Source organism: Polypterus senegalus, chromosome 12 (assembly GCF_016835505.1).
Source record: "Polypterus senegalus isolate Bchr_013 chromosome 12, ASM1683550v1, whole genome shotgun sequence".
NCBI lineage: Eukaryota > Metazoa > Chordata > Cladistia > Polypteriformes > Polypteridae > Polypterus > Polypterus senegalus.
Window position 1 is genome coordinate 107686113 of NC_053165.1, and position 22027 is coordinate 107708139.

The window sequence follows — 22027 nt, forward strand, 5'->3', positions numbered from 1 at the left end:
AAGCAGACCGGGTGATGTTATTAATGTGAGATTTGAAAGACAGAGTACTGACTAGGATGACAGCCAGACTCTTAACATGAGGTGAAGGGGAAACAAAGGAGTTGGATGTGTTTATAGTTTTACAAAACATAAATGAGTTCTGCAAATTGGATCCAACTCCGTGAACATTGTGTGAGGTTTTGCTGAATGAGTGAATGATTCAGTGCAGTTTTGTTCTGAGAATCTGTTGTATCTCTGAGCTGGGGATCAAATGTCTTTTTTGTTCATTTTTGTTTCCTTTGTTTATATTAATATTGTTGATCATTTAGTTTCTCTGCATCTTCTTTTTATATTTTGTATGTTTTAAGAGGTGGGCGGCACGGTGGCGCTGCTGCCTCGCAGTTAGGAGATCCGGGTTCGGTTCCCGGGTCCTCCCTGCGTGGAGTTTGCATGTTCTCCCCGTGTCTGCGTGGGTTTCCTCCCACAGTCCAAAGACATGCAGGTTAGGTGCATTGGCGATGCTAAATTGGCCCTAGTGTGTGCTTGGTGTGTTTGTGTGTGTCCTGTGGTGGGTTGGCACCCTTCCCGGGATTGGTTCCTGCCTTGTGCCCTGTTTTGGCTGGGATTGGCTCCAGCAGACCCCCGTGACCTTGTAGTTAGGATATAGCGGGTTGGAAAATGGATGGATGGATGTTTTAAGAGGTGATGCCACCTAAACCACTGCCTTATTAAGCCAGAGACAAACTACAGTCCCTTGCAGCTCACTCTGGTTGCTCTTTCAGGGGAGCTGGCAAGTTTTGTATATATTGTTATTTTCCTAATTGTACTTTTTACCTCTGTGCTGTTTTTTTTTTTTTCTATGCTTTGCATTCATGTTTTGGGACACTGTTTGCCTTAGAGTGCCATTATAGACAACTCTTTTTGCCTTATGTGCTATTTAATAAGAGCTTTGACTATTACTGAGTATTTTTCTTGTTATTATTTATAAAGATTCTTTGTTGTCCTTTTATATGACTAGAAGGGGTATGATGCAAAGAATTATTATTATTATTATTTTATTATTATGGTTTCCCAAATCTAGTGGGCATTTTGAGCTATTTTGGGACTTATTGTGCTTCGTAACTCTCGAGTTCTTAAAAGAATCAGGATATATATATACCTCAATATGTGCATCTTGGAAACTGCAGGTCTGACATTGTGTTCAGCAATACAGGGATGCCGCAGGGGACTGTACTTTCTCTGGTCCTGTTCAATCTATATACATCAGACTTCCAATATGACTCGGAGTCCTGTCACGTGCAAAAGTTCTCTGATGACACTGCTATTGTGGGCTGCATCAGGAGTGGGCAGGAGGAAGAGTACAGAAAGTTATCAAAGACTTTGTTAAATGGTGCGACTCAAACCACTTACATCTTAACAGCAGCAAAACCAAGGAGCTGGTGGTGGATTTTAGGAGGCCTAGGCCCCTCATGGACCCTGTGATCATCAGAGGTGACTTTGTGCAGAGGGTGTAGACCTATAAATATCTGGGAGTGCAGCTGGATGACAAACTGGACTGGACTGCCAATACTGATGCTCTATGTAAGAAAGGTCAGAGCAGACTATACTTTCTGAGAAGGCTGGCATCCTTCAACATCTGCAGTAAGATGCTGCAGATGTTCTACCAGACGGTTTTGGCGAGTGCCCTCTTCTACGTGGTGGTGTGCTGGGGTGGCAGCATAAAGATGAAAGACGCCTCATGCCTGGACAAACTTGTTAAGAAGGCAGGCTCTATTGTAGGAGTAAAGTTGGACAGTTTAACATCTGTGGCAGAGCGACGGGCACTAAGCAAACTCCTGTCAATCATGGAGAATCAACTGCATCCACTGAACAGTGTCATCTCTAGGCAGAGGAGTAGCTTCAGTGACAGACTTTTGTCACTGTCCTGCTCCACTGACAGACTGAGGAGATCGTTCCTCCCCCACACTATGCGACTCTTCAATTCCACCCGGAGGAGTAAATGCTAACATTAATTTTATTTTAATTTTTTTCATTTTTATTACTGTTTAATTTAATATTATTTCTTTGTATCAGTATACTGCTGCTGGATTATGTGAAATTCCCCTTGGGATTAATAAAGTATCTATCTATCTATCTATCTATCTATCTATCTATCTATCTATCTATCTATCTATCTATCTATCTATAAGTGTGCATGCAATTCAAAAAACTGTAAAGTTACATGTGCTCTGAGTGTTATGCCCAACCATTAATTTTATAACCCTCTTGATCCAATTTGTGTGGCCTTAGGGTGTACGTTAAGCGATGTACACACAACAAAATGTGTGCACAGTCTAAGATATGAATAATAGGAGGAATAATTAGACATCCTTTATCATGAATGCTGGAGTAGAGGATTTGCAGATCATTTGGTGCTTTCATTTATGAAGAGTCCAATAGAAAGTGTGGCTACCTGCATGGGCGATGTCCTGGATGTATAACCCAGACCATAATAGTATATCTTTCAACATTCTTCATCCTGCAGAAGGTTACAAAATAGTTAATGCTAAGCCAAAAATGTCAACCAGAGGTACTAAGACCAAAGCAGAGCTTGGAAATTTTAACTGGAGTGGTAAATCGTAGTCTGGAGTCAATGGTTCAACTTTCCTTACTTCAGTTTATGTTAGACTTTCTTCTAATAACATTTTAACGCTTCATTTCAAGTCAGTTTCCTCCGCAGTACTGTATACCCTGTTATATCACAGGCTGGGCTGTTTTGGTTACTTCTGTGATCCACCATTGCTGAAGCTGGTGCCAGGTACAAGTGGATACAGCAGAGATTTGCTTGTTCTGTTTCTGAAAATGTCTACTTGAAAACACAAATTCATTAAAAAATGTAAATTCATATCCATTTGGCCAGTTTCATTAAGCACAAACTGTAAATAAGAAATAACAAGGTGATGACACATTTCATCAACCTAAATGAGCAAATAAGACGGGGCGCCTGGAGTGGGTCACCCTGGCTGGCCTGTCACTTCAGCTTGTGGTTTCCTTTACCTCCTAAAGCAAATGCAAAGAACAGCGAATCTGCATAAGCCGATGAGGGCTAATTGTTGCGCTTGGCCAGACAACTGCTCATTTACAATGGTGAGCGGCGATTTTCCCACAGCTTATTTGCTTCTCACAGTTATGTCGGATGACTGATCAGGATTGGTGTGTCCATCTTGACTATGAATTAATGTGTGTCTGTGTGGGTATATATACCATTAATCGGAAGTGGTTAGGCCTGCTGCTTCATAAATCCAGCATACTGGGGTCAAATTTAGTGGCCAGTCCTGACCTGTGTAGAACTTGTATGTTGTCCTAATGTTTCAGTGGGTTTTTCTACGATGTCCATATGACATGCACATTTGATTAATCGTAATTCTGAATTGGCTCTATGTGAGTAGAGGGCATTTGTGTGGCATTCCTTCCATGGCTGGTTTGTGCCTTCTGCTCAGTATTGCTGAGATTCTTGATGCCTGCCTACAGAGTAGTCAGTGGGTCAGCATATCTGTATATGGAGACACTGGTGAGGTGATATGCTTTTTCTCACTTACTCAGTTCTACCAGTGAATGGCATGTAGTGATGCCACCTCTGCAGGGTATCAAAATCTCAATCCAGAATCTAGCTCCTACTTGGTAGAATGATCTGCCCACCTCCATTCAAACTGCTGACTCCCTCAATGTTTTTAAAAATCCTACTGTTCTGTAAATATCTGTTAAATTTTTAAGGATTTTTTTTTCTATGGGTATCTGACATATTGTTAATTGGTCATTTTTTTTTGTTATTCTAGTTTTATATCTCGTCCTGCTAGACTTATCAAAACAGTTACTAGACGGATATTACTTGATTACATTGACCTTTTTTGTAAGTCGCTTTGGATAAAAGTGTCTGCTAAGCAAATAAATTTAAATGATAAGCTCTGGCCCACCCGTGCCCCTCACTTGCATTTAAATTGGTTTGTAAATGGCATGGCAGTGTATGATTGTTGTTCTTTAGTTAAATAAAATACAATTTATGGCTTAGCACCACACAACTTTGTGTCATCATCTGATACTTGGCTTGTATTTTATATTTACTGAACCCTCCAATGTGCCTTGGCCATCTTTCCCATTGTATCACCGTTTAAGAGGGGGTTTTCGGAGGAGCGATGCAAAGTAGCTGGTGTGTAGCGCAGGCAAAGTGGGTTTGGCAAGCAAAGCAAGCAGGCGGTAAGCCCCCTAGTAAAAAAAAAAAAAAAAAAAAAAAAGAAAAAATATTGTGAGCCCACTTGGTAAACCAAGGAGTCCCAAGTTTGTACCGCAGATATCGAGGAGGCCTGGAGGAGCGTTTGGCATTAAGCAATTACTGGGAGCTGTTCCACTGGATTTGTGACCCTTCCATCTAATGCAATATATTGGATGACATGCTTTGAGAAAGGACCTCTTCTTCAGGGCAGAGTACACAAATTTTAGACATTGAAAATTAAACAGACCAAAAATGTAAAAGACAATTCAAAACTCAGGTAACAAAGTAACAAAAAGGATTCAATTGCCTATTGCACAAACTCAGGTATTCATTACAATTGGTTGATGTTTCTACCAAGGTAATCACAGAGTGAAACTGTGTAAATAACAATGACAGAGTCGCCATAGATTCATTATAAAAACACACATTTAGAAAAAGCTATAAGGAAAGAACTTTAGGAAAGAACGTAAAGAAGAGACAGAAGGCAAAACTTACCTTACTCTTATTAAGCGAATACTGAAATAGTGTGACTGAAGGGATTTGAAACTAGCTAAAAAGAGAGAAACAGAAAAAAATATAAGCTGAATTAAGTGACTCTAAAAAGGGGCAGATGGTGTCAGATACGGAGCTACAGTAATAAAATTCTTTTTTTACTTCGCACGATCCCCACACAACATAGAGCCATTTACGATTGTCTGAACAGACAGTTTAATCAGCCGTAATGGGTCAATTCCCACTGCATTGCTCGATTTTATCAGTAACTTGGTAGCATTGTGAATGACAGGTCACATATTGGATGAACTGTAACAATTTGTGAAATTGACACATTTTATATTTTAAATGAAGATATTTGACTTCATTAGGTTTAAAAGAAAAAGAGCTGCTTCCATATTTTAAAGTGATATGGAAATGAAAATAGACATTTTTAGTCTTTACAATATTGTGCATAATTTTAAGAAAAGGAGCCCGCACTGAGGAGTTACTCCCAAGCCATTTTTTCACAAACACATTGGGTTTAAAGATAGCACAATTATGTGAGAAACTGGAACCTCTGACAACTATGTGTCCAGGTGGTCCAGTTCTCCCTTACAGTCAATATACATGCAGGTAAGATAGATTGGCTTTGTGTGAGTGTGTTCACCCTGTGATGGACTGGCAGTCTGACCAGGGATTGTTCCTGCCTTGCCCCCTATGCTTGCTGGGTCCAACTCCCCATCTGGATCAGCAGATTTGGATGATGAGTGGATGGATTACTGCCACAGAGTAAAGAAATATTCTTACAACATACAACACAGCACCACAATCAATATGTAGAACTAACTCACCTTAAAAATTTCTGTTTTCCTTAACTGAAAAATCTGAGAACACAACTGTCATTAACAGACAAACAGAACTCCTGTGGTCCATAAGTGAGGCCATTCCAATTCACTTCACAGATTCAGGTTATCACAAACCATTATGGTTACACATTTCAGACACGAGCAACTCTTTTGATTTTACTCACAAAACACAGAAGGAGGTGGTACACTAGGTATTAAAGTAAGGCCAGAGAAGCCAAGTCGAATATGTGTATACTAAGAAACACATTGCATTTATTTTTAGAGAATCTCAGAAAGCAGAGTCAAGAGAGAATTTACAAAGAGTAACAGTAAAGCACAAAGCTGCATGAAGTTGGGTGCACAAATATCGGCAGAATAAGTGCAAAGTGGTTTAAAAAATGAATGTGCTTAAGGCAGTTAAGAGTATTGTGTTTCAGCCCTGTAGGCTCAACTCCCCAGGCAAGCCAAAGTAAAGACCTCAAATTCCACTCATCACGGACTGCATGGTCTGCTGCTTTTCATTCAGTCTGCATCTGACATCTGAACTTCATCATTTGTTCAGTGGCATATTTTATTTGTTCATTCCCTTGAGTGAAGAATTGTAATTCAAAGTTCTGTGTGAAAAAAGGTAAGCCACATCAAATATTCCAAGTCTACTGTTTGACTTACCAATGAAGTTAAGAAGAAAAATTGAGTTACTAATACCGCTTAGTAGACTTGCAAATTAGTAAGCATGACAGATGAGTTTAACACCCATCAGTTTGTCTTCTGGGTATATTATATACAGGTATATATGTATTAAATACTAGGGGCTCTGCCCCCGGCTAGCTCTGCTTGCCAACCCCCGGGTGGGTGCTATGTGCCAGCCACTTCGTGTCTCTGCCGTTTGTGTGTGTGGATACCTTTACCAAACTACAAATATTTTAATTATTGCAGATACGCCTCTTCATTGGGAAGACACACTACTTTTCCCTGATGGCAACACGAATTAGACAATCTACAAGTCTCCGACTTAAAGTTTAAAGCCAAGCAATATCTACATACTGTACTTCTGTCATATCACCTATGTCCATATATGTGATCTCTTTTCGCTGTTCTGTTATTTCACTGAGTGGTGGCTCTGAGGCTAGGGATCTGCACTGGCAATCGAAAGGTTGCCGGTTCGAATCCTGTAAAGGCCAAGAGGGACTCTGCTCTGTTAGGCCTTTGAGCAAGGCCCCTAACCTGCTATTGCTCCGTCCTGGGTATGACCAGGCCCAGTTCTAGAGGTGAAGTCACCCCCTCACCCTATAATACCTTCACTCATTTTCTAAACCAGTGTATTTAATATTAAAAATGTTTGCAATTTCCTTAATGTCAAATAAAATTAAAGAAAATTTCTTTGTAGGTAGAAGAAAACTTAACTTACGCATTTAACGAATCGGCAACAAGTTTAATTAATTCATCAGTAAAATTCCGATTAACAATACAAAAACTTTTGATTGATGTGCTGTGTACTTGAGCTGCCACAATTCACATGTTGTGACTTGCTCGTTTTTCTGTGAAGCAAGTTACCGACATTTGATGGGAAAAGACGAGCCCCGCACCAAGCCTGCGTTTTCTTGAGTATGTTCGGCCGCCTTCGTCCATGTACCCTTTGCACGACCGGCAGAACCGGGCCTGGGGATGACGGTAATCCATCTCTGCATGTAGGACCTCCAACCTGCAGGGAAAAACTTGGGGGTTTGTGGTAAAATTGGCACTCCAACCACCATAAAAAACCTCACACTGGTTCCATTCCATCTGAACTAGTGTGGTGCTGAGGTGTCACCCATTGCATGGCTGCACTCGGATCCTAATCTGGATCCTGAGTTGGTTTGTCGTGTGGTGGGTGCGCCAATGCGCTGTATCAGTGCGTGCTCCTAACCTCCTCTTTCACTATCTCTAACCTGCTCTGAATGTGTATCACGGCAACGTTTTTGAACGTGTTTACGATGCTCTACCTTATCTTCTACTCTTTGTCTATTATTTCTGTCCCCGCTTGGAGCTGAGCGCACAGGAACTGTGTCTGACAATAGCATTCACACGAATGAGAAGTGAGTGTACCGTGGGCATGGTTGTAAATGTTTGAGAGGAGGGCGGGACTTGTCAAAATCTCTTGGCAAAAAGTCTCATCTTGTGGGACCTGAAATTATCTCAGGGAAAGTCTCATCCCAGGATTTCCTTTTATAATAGAGAGATGTGAAACAAATAGATATATTAAAGAAGAAAAAGAAAATATGTCTAAACTGTGAAGCAGCACAACGGGTTAGTATTGCTGCCTCATAAAATGAATCCAATATCTGGACTCTGCAGAGTTCTACCTGTCTGTGTGGGGTTTTCAGCAGCATCCATCTGCCCCCACAGATAAACTGGCCTCTTGTGTGGCTGAGTCTGTTTCCTGCCTTCCACCTGATGCTGCCAGGATATGCTCCAGTCACCTTGACCCTGAAGTGGACTAAGTGAGTTTGAGGACAATATGTGCTGCTCTAATCACTCATCCAAAGTACTTGCAGTGCCTAGAAAAAGTATTCACAACCCCGCAACCCCGGACACTTTCAAATTTTAATCGTAATATAACATTGAATCACAGAGGATTTCATGTGGATTTTTTGATACGGGTCAATATTGAAAGACTTTTTAATGTCAAAGTGAAAAAGTTTGGTTTCTTGGCCCGGGTGCAACACTGCACAGTTAAAGCCTGCCAATTGATTCAGAATGGCCAGATGACAACTGAAAAGAAACTTAATGGTTATGTTGAATTTCTTAGATTCCCAGAGTCAATGCACAGTTTATATGCAGAGTCTTACATTTTAGATTAGACAAGTAAAACATACAAACAGTTGTAAGTTATACTATTTATTTGTGCAGTCCTTGTCCGGGATTGGAATAGCTGGCACAATCACCTATTCTCTATGTTTGAACCCCTGGCTTCAATTCAAGCTTTGTGGCTTCCAGCAAAGACTTTTTAAGTTTTCCCAGTGTTTGTGTAGCTTAATCTTACAGGCGCCATCCATTTACCACCAACTCAAAAATGTTAATAAAAATACTAATAATAACAATAATGGACTCTGAAGAACTACTGACACTACATATAGACTTGGGGCTCATGAGGTAGATAAATACTGTATATGCAGATTCTAAACACAAAAGAAAACTAAAAATTTGAAAAAAAAACAGTAATCAAACAGAAAACATGCATTCATTAAGTGTCCGTCTGGCCTAATATGACTAATAATAATAATAATAATAATAAAAACACTTTATTTTCCAAGGCCAGTTACTCCGATGTAGTACTGCAGGACCTTGAGACCTGCATCACTGGCACGTGGCACAATGCAGTCATCAAGCAGTCATCAAGCCTACCAGTCTGTCACAGAGCACACATACACTCACGGTGGGCATGTTGGGAGCAGTTCCAGAGCATAAGTTGCAAGTCTTTTGGTTGGAGGAGAAAATCAGAGCATTTGTACAATACCTACACAAATACTGGGTGAATAGTATTTCACATTTGGCAGGCATCTTTATCCAAGTTGACCTACCAGGTCAGAATTGAACGTAATTGGTGGTATTTCTCAGACTATGAGAAATAAGCTTCTCTGGTCTGATGAAAACCAATATTGAACTGTTTGGCCTCAATTCTAAGTGCCATGCCTGGAGGAAACCAGAAAACACTCATCCCCTGTGCAATACCATTCTCATAACCAACGGTTAGACATGGAGGTGGCAGCATCATGTTGTGTGCTTCTTTTTCACTGGTAGGGACTGGGAGACAAGTTGGGGTTAAGGGAAAACTGAACAGAACAAAGTGCATAGATATCCTTATTGAAACGTTGCTCCAGAGAACTCTGGGCTAAAGGTTCTCTTTCGAACAGAAAACTGACCATGAGCACAAAGCAAAGACAACACAGGAGTGGCTTAGGGACAACTCTGGGGATACACTTGGGCTGTCCAAACTTTAACTTAATCTCTGGAAAGACCTGAAAAAAACTGTCCACTGATGCCCTCCATGCAACATGATAGAACACGAGGGGATCTGCATAGCAGAATGGGAGAAAATCCCCACATCCAGATGTGGGAAGCTTGTCACGTTATAACCAAGAACACTCCATGATGTCATTGCTGCCAAAGGTACTTCAACTTAGTGCTGAGTGAATGGTCTGAATACTCTATTAATGTGATATTTCATTTTTTTATTTTTAATAAATTAGCTTACATTTTAAAAATCCAGTTTTCACTTTGCAATTCTGGGGTATTGAGTGTTGTTAGATGTGGTAGAAAGATTAATTCAAATGACTTTAGCATAAGACTGGAACAAGACGAAATGTAAAAGTAGTGAAGGGGTCTGAATACTTTCTGAATCCACTTAACATACAGTATATATGTACATATATATATACACACACAGTACATATGTATAACATACAGTATATAAATTTATACATAATATACATATACTGTAAAGCAAGAGATTTGTAAATCGTTTTATATATTGTGTGAACTTTGTTATTGTTTTAAGACCATGCATTGTGTTTGTTACACTTTTTTTATATTTGCAATAACACAGCATTCTAGGCTCATAAATACAAGTGTACTTTATAACAATAAAATGAAAAATGAAGCAAATGAACACACGTATTTTATTTTGAAGATAGAGGATGCACAATTTAAATTTCCTGTCCATATTTTTAATTTAATAAACTTTTAAAAGAAAATCAAGAAGAAGCTTGCCTTGTACATGTATAAGCTGCAGACCCAACATCGTTTAAAAGTGAGTAATCGTCCAAAGTCAAGCTGCAGAATGCTGAAGGAGGATATGTGGTGGTCTTAAGATGAGTTTGTGGATATTCAGTTGAAGACCCCATAGCTGAGGAGGAATGGGGGTGGGGAAGAGGTTAGCATTTCTAAGGCAAGTCTTAGTTTTCATTGACGTGCGACTGTGAATCTGGGAGCCACGGGCCCACAGGACACAGAGTGGAGGCTTTGTATGTCTGCAGCACAATGTCCCTTTCATTGCTCTCAAATCTCCTTTCTGCTCTTCTTCTGGGGGGTGGGGTGGTGCAATAAGGGCCCCAGTGGTAGTGCTATGGGGGGTTAGGTGCCGCCCACAAGGATTAGACTCTACTAATCATCAAGCAGTTGGCGGCCACTCTCTATGCATATTGAGCTAATTAGCAACATCAACAGCTTCAGGAATTCCCATAGTTTTTTTTTTTTTTAAAAACTATTTTACAAGGAAGAAAAATTGTTGTTAATATAGGCCATACAGTGTTTCTAAATGAAAAGATTTGAAAATACTGTCGCAAAATTATTTTTATGCCAAACATAAAACAATTTAAGATATACTGTAGATTACCAGGCCACTTTATTAGATACACCTTGCTAGTACCAGGTTGGACCCCCTTTTGCCTTTAGAACTGCTGTAATCTGTCATGGCATAGATTCAACATGGTGCCTAGAAACATCCCTCAGGGATTTTGACCCATATTGATGTGATTGCATTATGCAGTTACTGCAGATTTGTCCACTGCATATCCACGTGAATCTCTTGTTTCACCACATCCCAATGGTGCTCTACTGCATTGAGATCTGGTGACAGCGGAGGGCATTTGAATACAGTAAACTATTTGTCATGCTCAAGAAACCAGTTTTAGATGATTTGAGCTTGATGACATTATCCTACTGGAAGTAGCCATTAGAAGATTGGGTACACTGTGGTCATAAAGGGATAGACATGGTCAGCAACAATCCTCAGAAATGCTGTGGCATTTACACAATGCTCAATTGGTACTAAGAGGTCCAAAGTGTGCCAAAAAAATAGCCCCCACAATTAAACCACCACCACAAGCCTGAACTGTTGATACAAGGTAGAATGGATCCACACTTTCATGTTGTTAATGGGAAATTCTGACCCTACCATCCAAATGTTGCAACAGAAATCAAGACTCTCTACACCAGGAAACATTTTTCCTATCTTCTATTGTCCAATTTTGGTGAGCCAATATGAATTGTAGCCTCCATTGCCTGTTCTTAGCGGACAGGAGTGGCACCTGGTGTGGTCTCCTGCTGCTGTAGCCCATCTGCTTCATGGTTTGACGCGTTGTGCATTCTGAGACGCTCTTCTGCATACCTTAGTTGTAGTTGTACTGCATGGTTGCTTGAGTTACTGTTGATTTTCTATTATCTCAGACCAGTCTGGTCATTCTCCTCTGAACTCTTGCATCAAGAATACTTTTGCCCAGAGAACTGCCACTAACTGGTATTTTCCCTTTTCTGGAATATTCTCTGTTAACCCTAGAGATGGTTGTGTGTGAAAATCCCTGTACATCAGTAGTTTCTGAAATACTCATCCCAGCCCGTCTGGCACCAACAACAATGCCACATTCAAAGAAACTTAAATCACCTTTCTTCTCCCTTCAGATGCTGTTTGATCTTCAGCAGTCTTGACACGGTCTAGATTGTAAAAGGACAAACACTTGTTATATTGAAAGTATTCTGTTTCTCAAATTGTCACATCATTTTGCTCCTCTTACCTTGATGAAGGTCATGGTGTCAACCTGTTGGGCTGGACACACCAGGAAACTCTATTTCCAGTAACTTTTTCCAGACACCCTTGAGGAATTCCTAGATGCTCTCAAGTCAGTAGGCATTTAATGCATAACCCCTCTACTATGTCTCAGGTCTGCCCCTGGATTCTTCTACCAGTTGGTTATGGTTTATATACTACCCAGGGGAGGTGTCCAGAGGACATCAAAACTATACATCTCAGTTAGATCCTCACAATTTGTTAAAGCAGCGTCTGTAATCAGAGGTCCTCACCCTGTTACAGAGAATGCACACCAAGGTACATTAACTTGTTCACTTGGAGCTGCCATTCAGCCATTACTTGAAGAGAATATGCCACAGTTTTTGGGGAGAAAACCATAACCTCAGATCTGGAAGTACTAATTCTCATCCAGGCTACATGACAACAGCTGTGTGCCCGCTTTCATTTGAGATCTAAAGGACATAATCATCTGCAAACAAGAGATATGAACCTTTGGCTCACAATATAGATACTATTAAGCTCTGGCTACACATTAACAAGTTGTCCATTAAATTTAGGAATAGGAGTCCAAAACTTACACTGAACAAATGTAACTAATTTCCAAGTATGCAAATAAAACTCTGATTCTGCAAATTAAGGAGCCAGAGGCATCAGCCCTGAAACCCCACGATCTTCAAAAAATGTTCTAATAGGATAGCATGGGGTATAGCATTAATGTGCAAAGTAGACTGGATTGAAACATTAACATGGGCTCCTCAAATATCCACTCAAGGACAAAGAGTTATCCACTGTTCCACAGCCAGTAGGGAATCCACATTGTACTTCCTGAATATTAGATTCAGCTATGGCTCTCATTCAAAGTATCTCAGCATTCCCAGAAAGGCTAAAGAGTAGGATCCCTTTATTATTGGAAGAATCTCTCTTGTGCCCTTTAGTGAAAATGGAGACCACCCCAGACTGCCATATTTGAGTCACTGTTCTCACTTTCCATGCAACAGTAATGAGGCATGTTAACCCCCGATACAGAGTGTTTTCAAACACAGAGATTGAGTCAATCTCAACTACTGCTACTGGCGCAACCATCAAATATCTCAAAGTTCTCCTTCCACCACATAACAATGTCCGCAGTTGAGCTCATTTTTTCACCACATTTGTTTGTAACTGAAAGAATGATATCCCACCTACATATACTGAGAAACTGAATGATTTGACAGGATGTGCAGCTCAGATTAGCTAGTATGATTTTTTTTGTGCAGCCCTACATTATTTCTCAAAACATTTTTAAGGATTATTAAGATTCATGGTCCAGCAAACACATACAGTACATTCATTTTACCTAGTTACATTTTCTAATACTGGATCACAGTGAGCAGCAGTTTACTCAGCAACAACAGGCAGAAGCCAGGCTTGGACTGGACACCTGTCCATTTGAGAGCAAATCGTCACTGACCAGACCCACTTAAGAGTCACTGCCAGTCAATAAATTGAAATGTTGGGCTGCAGAGGGCTTGTCAGTTATATCAGCATTTTTTACCATTTAACCTTGAAAATAATTTCTGTTATTGTTGATATACTGTGTAATGCAGGAACTGCAGAAAATGGCCAGATGTAAATCACGTACAGATGGACTGTAACCACCTTGACTGAAATATCCATCCATTTTCCAACTCACCTATCTAGTTCAGAGTTGTGGGGAAATGAATGTTTATCCTGGAAACATTCAGTGCAAGGTAGACACTTCTCTGGATGAAGTGCCAGATTATTGCAGGGCAAAAGACCAGAATTAACCTGACATGCACATAACTTTCAGTTTGGGAGAAAAACTGGACCACTCAGAGATAAAAACAATATGCACGGAATTAGAAAGAACATGCAAACCTCTAACACTGAGCTCCACAAGCAAAGGTTCAAATGACATCACCTTTATTTATTGTAAGGAAACCAAACAAGACACACTTCAATGTATTTTTCAGTTGTGCTGGTATGTACAGCGTATCCAGAACTAGAGTGCATTAACTATTATTATAATTATTAATTATATTTTTGGGTCTATGAGTTTTGAACACAGCAGTCAGACAGAACAAACATGGCAATATAAAGTATAAATAGTCTTCAGGTAACTAATGAACCTGCACTTGAAACCCTTTAACAAGAACCTTACTGACAAATAAATAAATTACTTTATCACAAAGAAAACAGCATCGAAAAATGTAAGGCATTTTTTTTCAAAAATTTTAATTTTTAAATCACACATTCTAACAATTGTAAAAAAAAAAACCCCAAAACACATTGATATAAATAAATAAATAAATAAAATGTGTCATCTTTCGAACCTTTGTGATTTTATCTTAAGAATGATTTTTATGGAAGCATGTTACCCTGAACAATTTATAGTTAAGGCTTAATAAAATTAAGTACTACTTGTTGCTCTCATTATTAAATAAAACTCCAGAATTATTTAAATGAATGATATAATCATAGATAAAAGATTAACAGGAAGCTAAAGCAACTTATAATTCTAAATAATTTATACCCACTGTTTGACTGAGCAGATCAAGTGGTTTGACATTACCTTAAATACAGTGATTTGGGCAGTAAACGTAATTTCAATGCTAACAATAAATGTTATAAATCCTTATTTTTTTAACCAACTACATCACTCTGAATGCATAAATTACAGAGTCCATAGCATCTGATTGGGCAAGAAAAAGGAAAAGCATTAGGTGTTCCATGAAAATGTGGTTAAAAATAATTTTAATTGAGGAGACAAAAATTGATTGCCTGTCAATGTTTTCACTAACCATCTTTGAATATAATATGTAATGAAGTAAAACAAAACCTCGTTTGCAAAAAAATGTTTAAAACTATGGAATTCTAATCAATATTTTTCATAAAACAACCAAAATCTACCCCTCCCCAACACCCCCAAAAATTTTACAGTAAAACATATTATATTCAAACTATTCAAAATGTTCATGGCATAACCTATACAATAAAAAGTATGGATTTAGAAATTACTACTAAATTACATACTTACTTGCTGATAAAACTGCACAAAATGAAGAGATTCAAACCATTACCAGGCTTTCTTGAGAGTTGTCCTATAAAGGGACTTGCCTTGGATTCAACAGTGTATGAAATACTGTAATGTCAACTAGAATGGCAAATGAATAAATAAATATATTGTGGATTTATAGGATTCAGCCATTTACTGTCAAAGACAGCCATTCTGGAGGAAGGTTGTGAATGAATCTTGCATTTTTCTCAGCTTCCTCTTCACTGGGTCACTGGACACAGCATGCTAAGAGAAAGAACACATGGTCTAAGATTTACAAATGGGTAACATTAAAAAACATTATGTACAGTATTGATTTATTATAACTTGGCAAAAAAGATGCAAAAATGTAGACCAAACTATAATGGAATAATTGAAAAATAGATCAAAGACTGCATAATCTGGCTTTAGACAACAGAGTTTCAAACTTGACTAAACTGGATCGGTAACTTTTTTTTTAATCACTTCTTTCATTAACTGCATAACTGTAGTATATATTTATGTAAGTAGATATACAGTAAAGCTTCATTATAGTTTTCTAAATAGTGTGGGGTTTTATGATTCACATGAATATCTTATTAACACAGTAGTTTGTAATTGCTTTGTAAGAATACTTCAGTAAGGCCCCATCTGGATGCTTTACTGATTATTTTTTTACACCGTGGGTTGTGATTTGTACCTTTTTTATATAACTGAAACATGAATAGCAAACCACAGCTCAGTGATCAGAGATGTTTCATCTGAATATCCATTCAATTTCTGAACAAGTAAAGGGTGGCAGGGAACAAGATCCTAACATAGGTGAACAGTAGTGGTCTCAAAGCAGAAATAGTCTTTAGAAAGAATAGCAGATTTCTGCTATATAATTTAAAATTAGCTATTTATTATCTATGTATTCACATTTTGTAAACTGAAATAGACCAGCATAGAACAGGGCAGCACTGCAACACACTACTGCCTTTCTACAAAGAGATTGGAGGTTCAAGTCTTGGGTGCTCTTTACATGGAGTCTGCATGTTCTCTTCATGTCTGCTTGAGTTTCTTCTCACGTTTCTAAGGAATACTGAGTTGCTGTGAACTGGCATTGCCAAACTGGCCCCTGGTTTATGTATGACTTTTCCTGTGATAGGCTGGCACCCTGTTCAGGGATTGTTTCTGCCTTGAACCTGATGGCTTCAGCGCCTTTGAGGCCTTTCTCTGGATACATGGGTTTGAAAATGGATGAATGGATGAATCTTAGAACATATAAATAAACTGCATAAAATGTTTATTGAAAATACACATATATAATAAGCTGTACATAAAACTATTGTAATGTAAAATAATACATTTTAATAAGATTGTGATATAATTGAGTGTTTATATTTTCAAGACAAACTGCTACATTTAAATAAATACAAGTAATTTAAATAAATACATGTAAACAACTGTAATCAAATTAGAGCAAAGCTACTTTCAGAAATATTGCATATGCATTAAAATGCATTATACTGATGCATCACTGTTTAAGCAATTGTTTAATCATCTTAAGCAAAAAAGCCGATCTGACCACTTAAACACTATGCATTTGCATCCTTGCCTACCTCTATACCGATATTGGTATAGAGGCAGGCAAAGAAAATGCGATCAGTAAAACAGAACTGTATGGGAAGATATATGAAACATAAGGCATGTTTGCCAAGTAAATGTTTAACTGTCACTAGATGGCTGATAAACAATTGTTGAGTTGTGCTTTCTCATTACTAGGCACATAGTCCTACATAAATGTATTCAATGTACCTTTAGCAGTGATTTAATAAAGAAACTAAAACAGTGCAATGGCTAGGTGATTACAACTGAAGCTTCAAAGCCTCAGAGTCCTAGGCTAAAATCCCAGCTCAAACACCACGTGCACAGTTTATACACTGTTTCCATGACTGTATGGTTTCATTGCACATCCAATACTAGTAAGACTGACTAGCTGGCAACTCTGAATTGTCCGGGCTTGAGTAATTATGGGTGAATGAGTGTAACTTGTGATGGACCAGCTTCAAACAAATGCACCATAACAGACCAAGCAAATTCAGAAAATGAATTAATATATCTGTATCAATATATATGAACTTTACTTTTAAACATTTTAGAATACCATAACCTTTAGTTGTCCATCTCCCCATTTTAGGTTTTAATCAATTTATTGAGATAACCAGCTGGCAGGTGTTTTTCACTGTACTGTTATTTAAAACATGTATAAGTTGTACATGTGCAGTATTGAATTTAGCCTTGGCTCGTCTATATTGTCTACCTTTACATTGAATGGTTTTAAATCAACACGAAGATTGGAGAATAAGAAATTTGCACACTGAACGAAGAGTCCAAGGCCCATAGCTCTGGTACTAGGTATATGAAAAGAAATCAACAAATTGGAAAAATCACAATATATAAAAATAACTAATACATTTGCAAGCAACAAATACACTTGACAGGCAAAGGAAGCAACAGCAGTTGATAATAAAAAAAAAGTTAAAGCTGATAAAATAAACTCAAACAATGCTTTACTAAAATCAACATCCTTTACAGTACAAGACTACAAGTATCCCAATCTACTGTACATAGAAGACTGCAAGATGTTAGCCTCTTACCTACTCCAAAAAGTTGAAAGTTGTGGGATGAGTGCTGTGTAATTCTTGTGCTGAGTGATGGTGGCAGGGAGTAGTGGAGTAGTGATGAAAATAGCTGCCTAAATGGTCTGTGCAGTGTGGAGACCGTCCCGGACACAGACAGGTGGACACGTTGACATCACCCAACACAAGTTTATTATACATATTTACAAGAATAAAGTGCGCCTCAAAACCCCCAAAGTCCTGGCCACAACACAAATGCCTTCACTTCTCTTCAGGCTGCCTCCTCCCAGACCTTGTCTTCCTCACTCCCGACTCCAGCCCTCAAATGGAGGGAGACGGCCCCTTTTATAAGCACCCGGATGTGCTCCAGGTGTGCTCCGGCAATCCCCCACCGACACGCCCCAGTGTGGTGGAAGTGCCGGCTGTATCCCCGGAAGCGTATCCGGGTGTTCCTGCACGTCTTCCCCCCAGCACTTCCAGGTGTGGTGGAAGTGCTGAGGTCCAGAGCTCCCAAGGCATCGGGGAGCCCCCTGGTGGTGACCACGGGCCCCTACAGGGTCGAGCTTCAAAGCTCTGTACCCGTGTTCCCCATAGCACCATAGCAACCAGGGTGGTCGTCCTCAGTGGTCCGAGGTGGGCGTATGCCCTCTTTCGGTCCTCCATGGCATCCCGGCCGGGTCGCCCCTCCCAGCCATCTGCCACAGCAGTTATTGATAATGCTATCATTTTCTTTTTCATTCCTGGTTTTGGCTGAAAACTTTTCAAAAAGAATTTTAAACACAACATTTGCATTTGCCTATTTCTGCTTCCTTTTCTTGCATTCATGAGTAGTGATGTGTCCCTACCTCTGCTTGTACGCATCATACTTTCACCAGTTTACTTTTCTTTTCAAGTTAGTGTATTGAAAGGCTTCCGAGCAACGATTATTTATAGCTTGTGTGACAGGGGGCGCTATCGCTCCCTTGAACCCTCCGATCAAACGTCAGACACTAAGTAAAAGTCCAATAGTTGACTTTATTATTACACAACAGTGCACAAAGCACCCTCCTCTCCACAATACTAATATAAATAATAAACAATAACCAGAATAATTACTCCATCACTCCCAGACACGTTGCCACCCTTCCACCCAGCTCAGCTCGCCGTCTGGGAGTTTTCCCAGTCCTTTTATAGTCCCTGACCCGGAAGTGTTTCCAATCCCCAGTACATGTGACCTCCGATCACTTTCGGGTCAGATAAAAAGGTCTTCTTCTTCACCCCGGAAGCACGTCATTCTTCTCGTCCATGTGACTCGGATGTACAGTACTTCCGGGGTGTAAGGCAAATAATTGCTGTTCCTCCCTGCAGTGTCTCCTAGCAGCCCCCATGGTATCCAGCAGGAATAAAGACTCCAATGTCCATGATGCCCTGCTGGCATTCGGGACACTTCCATGCTGCAGGGAGGGCTCCACCTGGCGGCGTGGGGGTATTTGTCACACTTGCAGCTTGTATAATGAACAGGAAGACACTTCACATAGGGAGCTACACTGTTTTACTTGAGATACTCAAGCATTCATGGCTGCTGAACCAGTCATAAAAAAAACAAGTAGTCACTTCTCACCCCTGATTCTTCCTGCACTTTGTCTTCCTCAATTAGGAAACATTACAAATATGAGTAAGGAAGAGTAGTAGCAACAAGTATCAGAACAATAACTAACAGAACTTAAAATGGCTATAATGCTTAAATGACATGTTATGCCATATTCCACAGTAACTTTTAGTTAGCAACTGATAATATAGTGGAGGATGAACATGCCTCCAGTTCCGAGTAATTCACTTGCTCTCCCAATGATTTTAGATTTCCTTGAGTTAGGGGTGGGGATCGATCTGTTCTTAACATAATTCTTTTTTTTTGTAAAAACTTGACTGCTATGTATGGATTGTAATAAAATTAATAAAAAAAAGAAAAAAAAAAAAGATTTTCTTGAGTTAAAATGTGTTTTGTAATATTTAAACACCAGTAACGGCACACTGCATGTTACACTTGACATAAGCATTCACAGTTTTCATCCTCTTTCACTGTACATTTAGCATTTATTTGCTCACAGGTTGATGTTCTTGCTGCTTCCTGAGCAGCCCTTCTTTTCTCCACCCCAGCGGTTCACTTCTTCTCTTCTTTCATTGGCATCTTTTCACATTAAAACTTATTAAGTCAGTGTTTGTGTTGCAATTACTTAGTATGTTTTCTTTAACTTTTCACTTAAGCTGGCACCTAAGTCTTCAATCTGCCTCAAGAATGATTTAAGATATGAAGAGGTAGGGGAAGTGACGATGAATATTGTAGGGATGAGAATGATGCACGTATGCATGCACCACATGGCCGCCCTACTGGCCCCTGCCGAGAGTTGATTCTACAATAAAATAAAATAAAAATAAAAAGAGGAATAACCTTGGAGGTCAATCATTACCCCTAAAAGCGGAGAGTAGATGTCACGTTGTATATGTGTACCAAATTTCAGGTCAATAGGTCAAAAGGTTTGCGAACTACAGGTGATTTAAAATCCTAGACAGATAAACGAACAGCCACGGTAGCGTATTATATACAAAGATATGCATTAATATTTGTAAGCTTGTATGAAGAAGAATTGTGGATTATGGAGTGAGTGGATGTGGTTTGGAAAGTGCAAGGCCCTGATCAGCTGCCTGCTTCAACCCCATCTCCTTTAAGATGGTTCTATGTGCATCCAGTTAAGAAGTTTTATTCTATTTTAGTCTCGTTCACTGCAATACTTGTGATCCTGGGAAGATTAAATATACTAAATATCATTATTCTGAAAAGTTAAAGCATGTCCGCTCAGAGAAAATTACAAATAAAAAGGCAATATTTGCAACCTTTGCATTTTTTCATCTGTTCAGCTCAAATCCAGATTCCATGAGTATCTACCAAAAAAGGTAATTGTAACACTGCTGTCTCAATACTTATGGAAAGTTTTGTAAATAATGAGTTAGTATGACAAATACTGTAGTTTATTTTTGAGACAATTTTTTGGCATAAAATACTTGTAAGGTTAAATTCAAGAACGAAAATCACTTAGTTATAACGGTAAAAGTACAAATATTTATGTTCATTATGTCAGACACTTGATCTGTAAGTAACCTAAAATAGTGTATAAGGTTTTGAGCTATGCTTCAGATTTGTATGGAAGCAGATCAGAGCCTGAATTTCCACTGCAAAGTCAGGTGGAGCAAGATTACACACAAAAAGCAGACCAGGCCGAGCTGAGCTGACAGCTAATTGTTTGCCCATGGCTACAGACACCCATACATTCACATACCCACATTTGGTCATACTGGGCCAATTAAGAGTAAGCAATCAGCCTGACAGAATGTCTTTAGGCAGCAGGAGGAAACAGAATTTAGCCAGGAATGAGATCTAAACTTATTGAAAACAACACCTGTCACAACACGAGGCAGTGCCTAAGCACTGTGAAGAGGCAAAAGACATTTTGCAAATGTCTGTTATATAACAACGCAATGCAAGACCCATTCAACATAAAATGAGTCCTTTCAAATGTACAAGCCACTTAATTATGGGAGTAAATTGTAAAGAAGAAATCATTTCATCACCAAGTGTAATGACGGTCAGGCAACAAAATCTACCGAACTACTTGCAAGTACACCTTGTCCTATTCAGGGGCTTGGGAGGCTACAGAATATTCTGGATGCATTAAACACAATTCTTGAAATGCAGATGGAGCAATTATATATAACTGAGCACATGTACATAACCAGACAAGCAAGAATGACTTTGACTAAATCAGAGTGACCAATTAACATGACAGCATATTCTTAGAATGAAGGACATAAACAGAATGCTCAGAGAGAAAAAACATACATAGCCATGCTGAGAACGCATAAACTATTTGTAGACATTGACCAGTCCTAAATAAAGGCAACACAATGTAATAAAAAAAAACATCAAATGCTTCTAGTCATGGCACGCAGAACTCAGTATTATACTATTACACTACATGCAATTGTTCTCAATGGGCAAACAGCTTCCTCTATCTAGACCTTCATGTAAATTAGTTTGGTACAGAAGGAATAATATCCAAATTCTCATACTTTCATGAAAAAAATAATATTTGAAAGACTAATTAACTTGCTACATGTGACTTTATAACTATTATGCATTTCTGGTATGACATCTAATTAGAATAGGCAGTTTTGGTACACTAGCCATCTATATAATGTTATATCTTTTCTTTGATACAAAAG

At 39.0% G+C, this 22027-nt stretch overlaps 1 protein-coding gene across 3 annotated transcripts in view; it reads right to left on the minus strand.

The window, feature by feature from the left end:
- Window positions 1-14182: 14182 nt before the first annotated feature.
- The window catches only part of ulk3 (unc-51 like kinase 3), a 77998-nt gene continuing 70153 nt past the window's right edge, over window positions 14183-22027 (minus strand). For all 3 annotated transcript variants that reach the window (XM_039773187.1, XM_039773186.1, XM_039773185.1), the window contains one exon: window positions 14183-15413. In XM_039773187.1, the coding sequence (XP_039629121.1) occupies window positions 15397-15413 (17 nt within the window). In that variant the 3' untranslated portion in view covers window positions 14183-15396. The remainder of the gene's footprint in view (window positions 15414-22027) is intronic.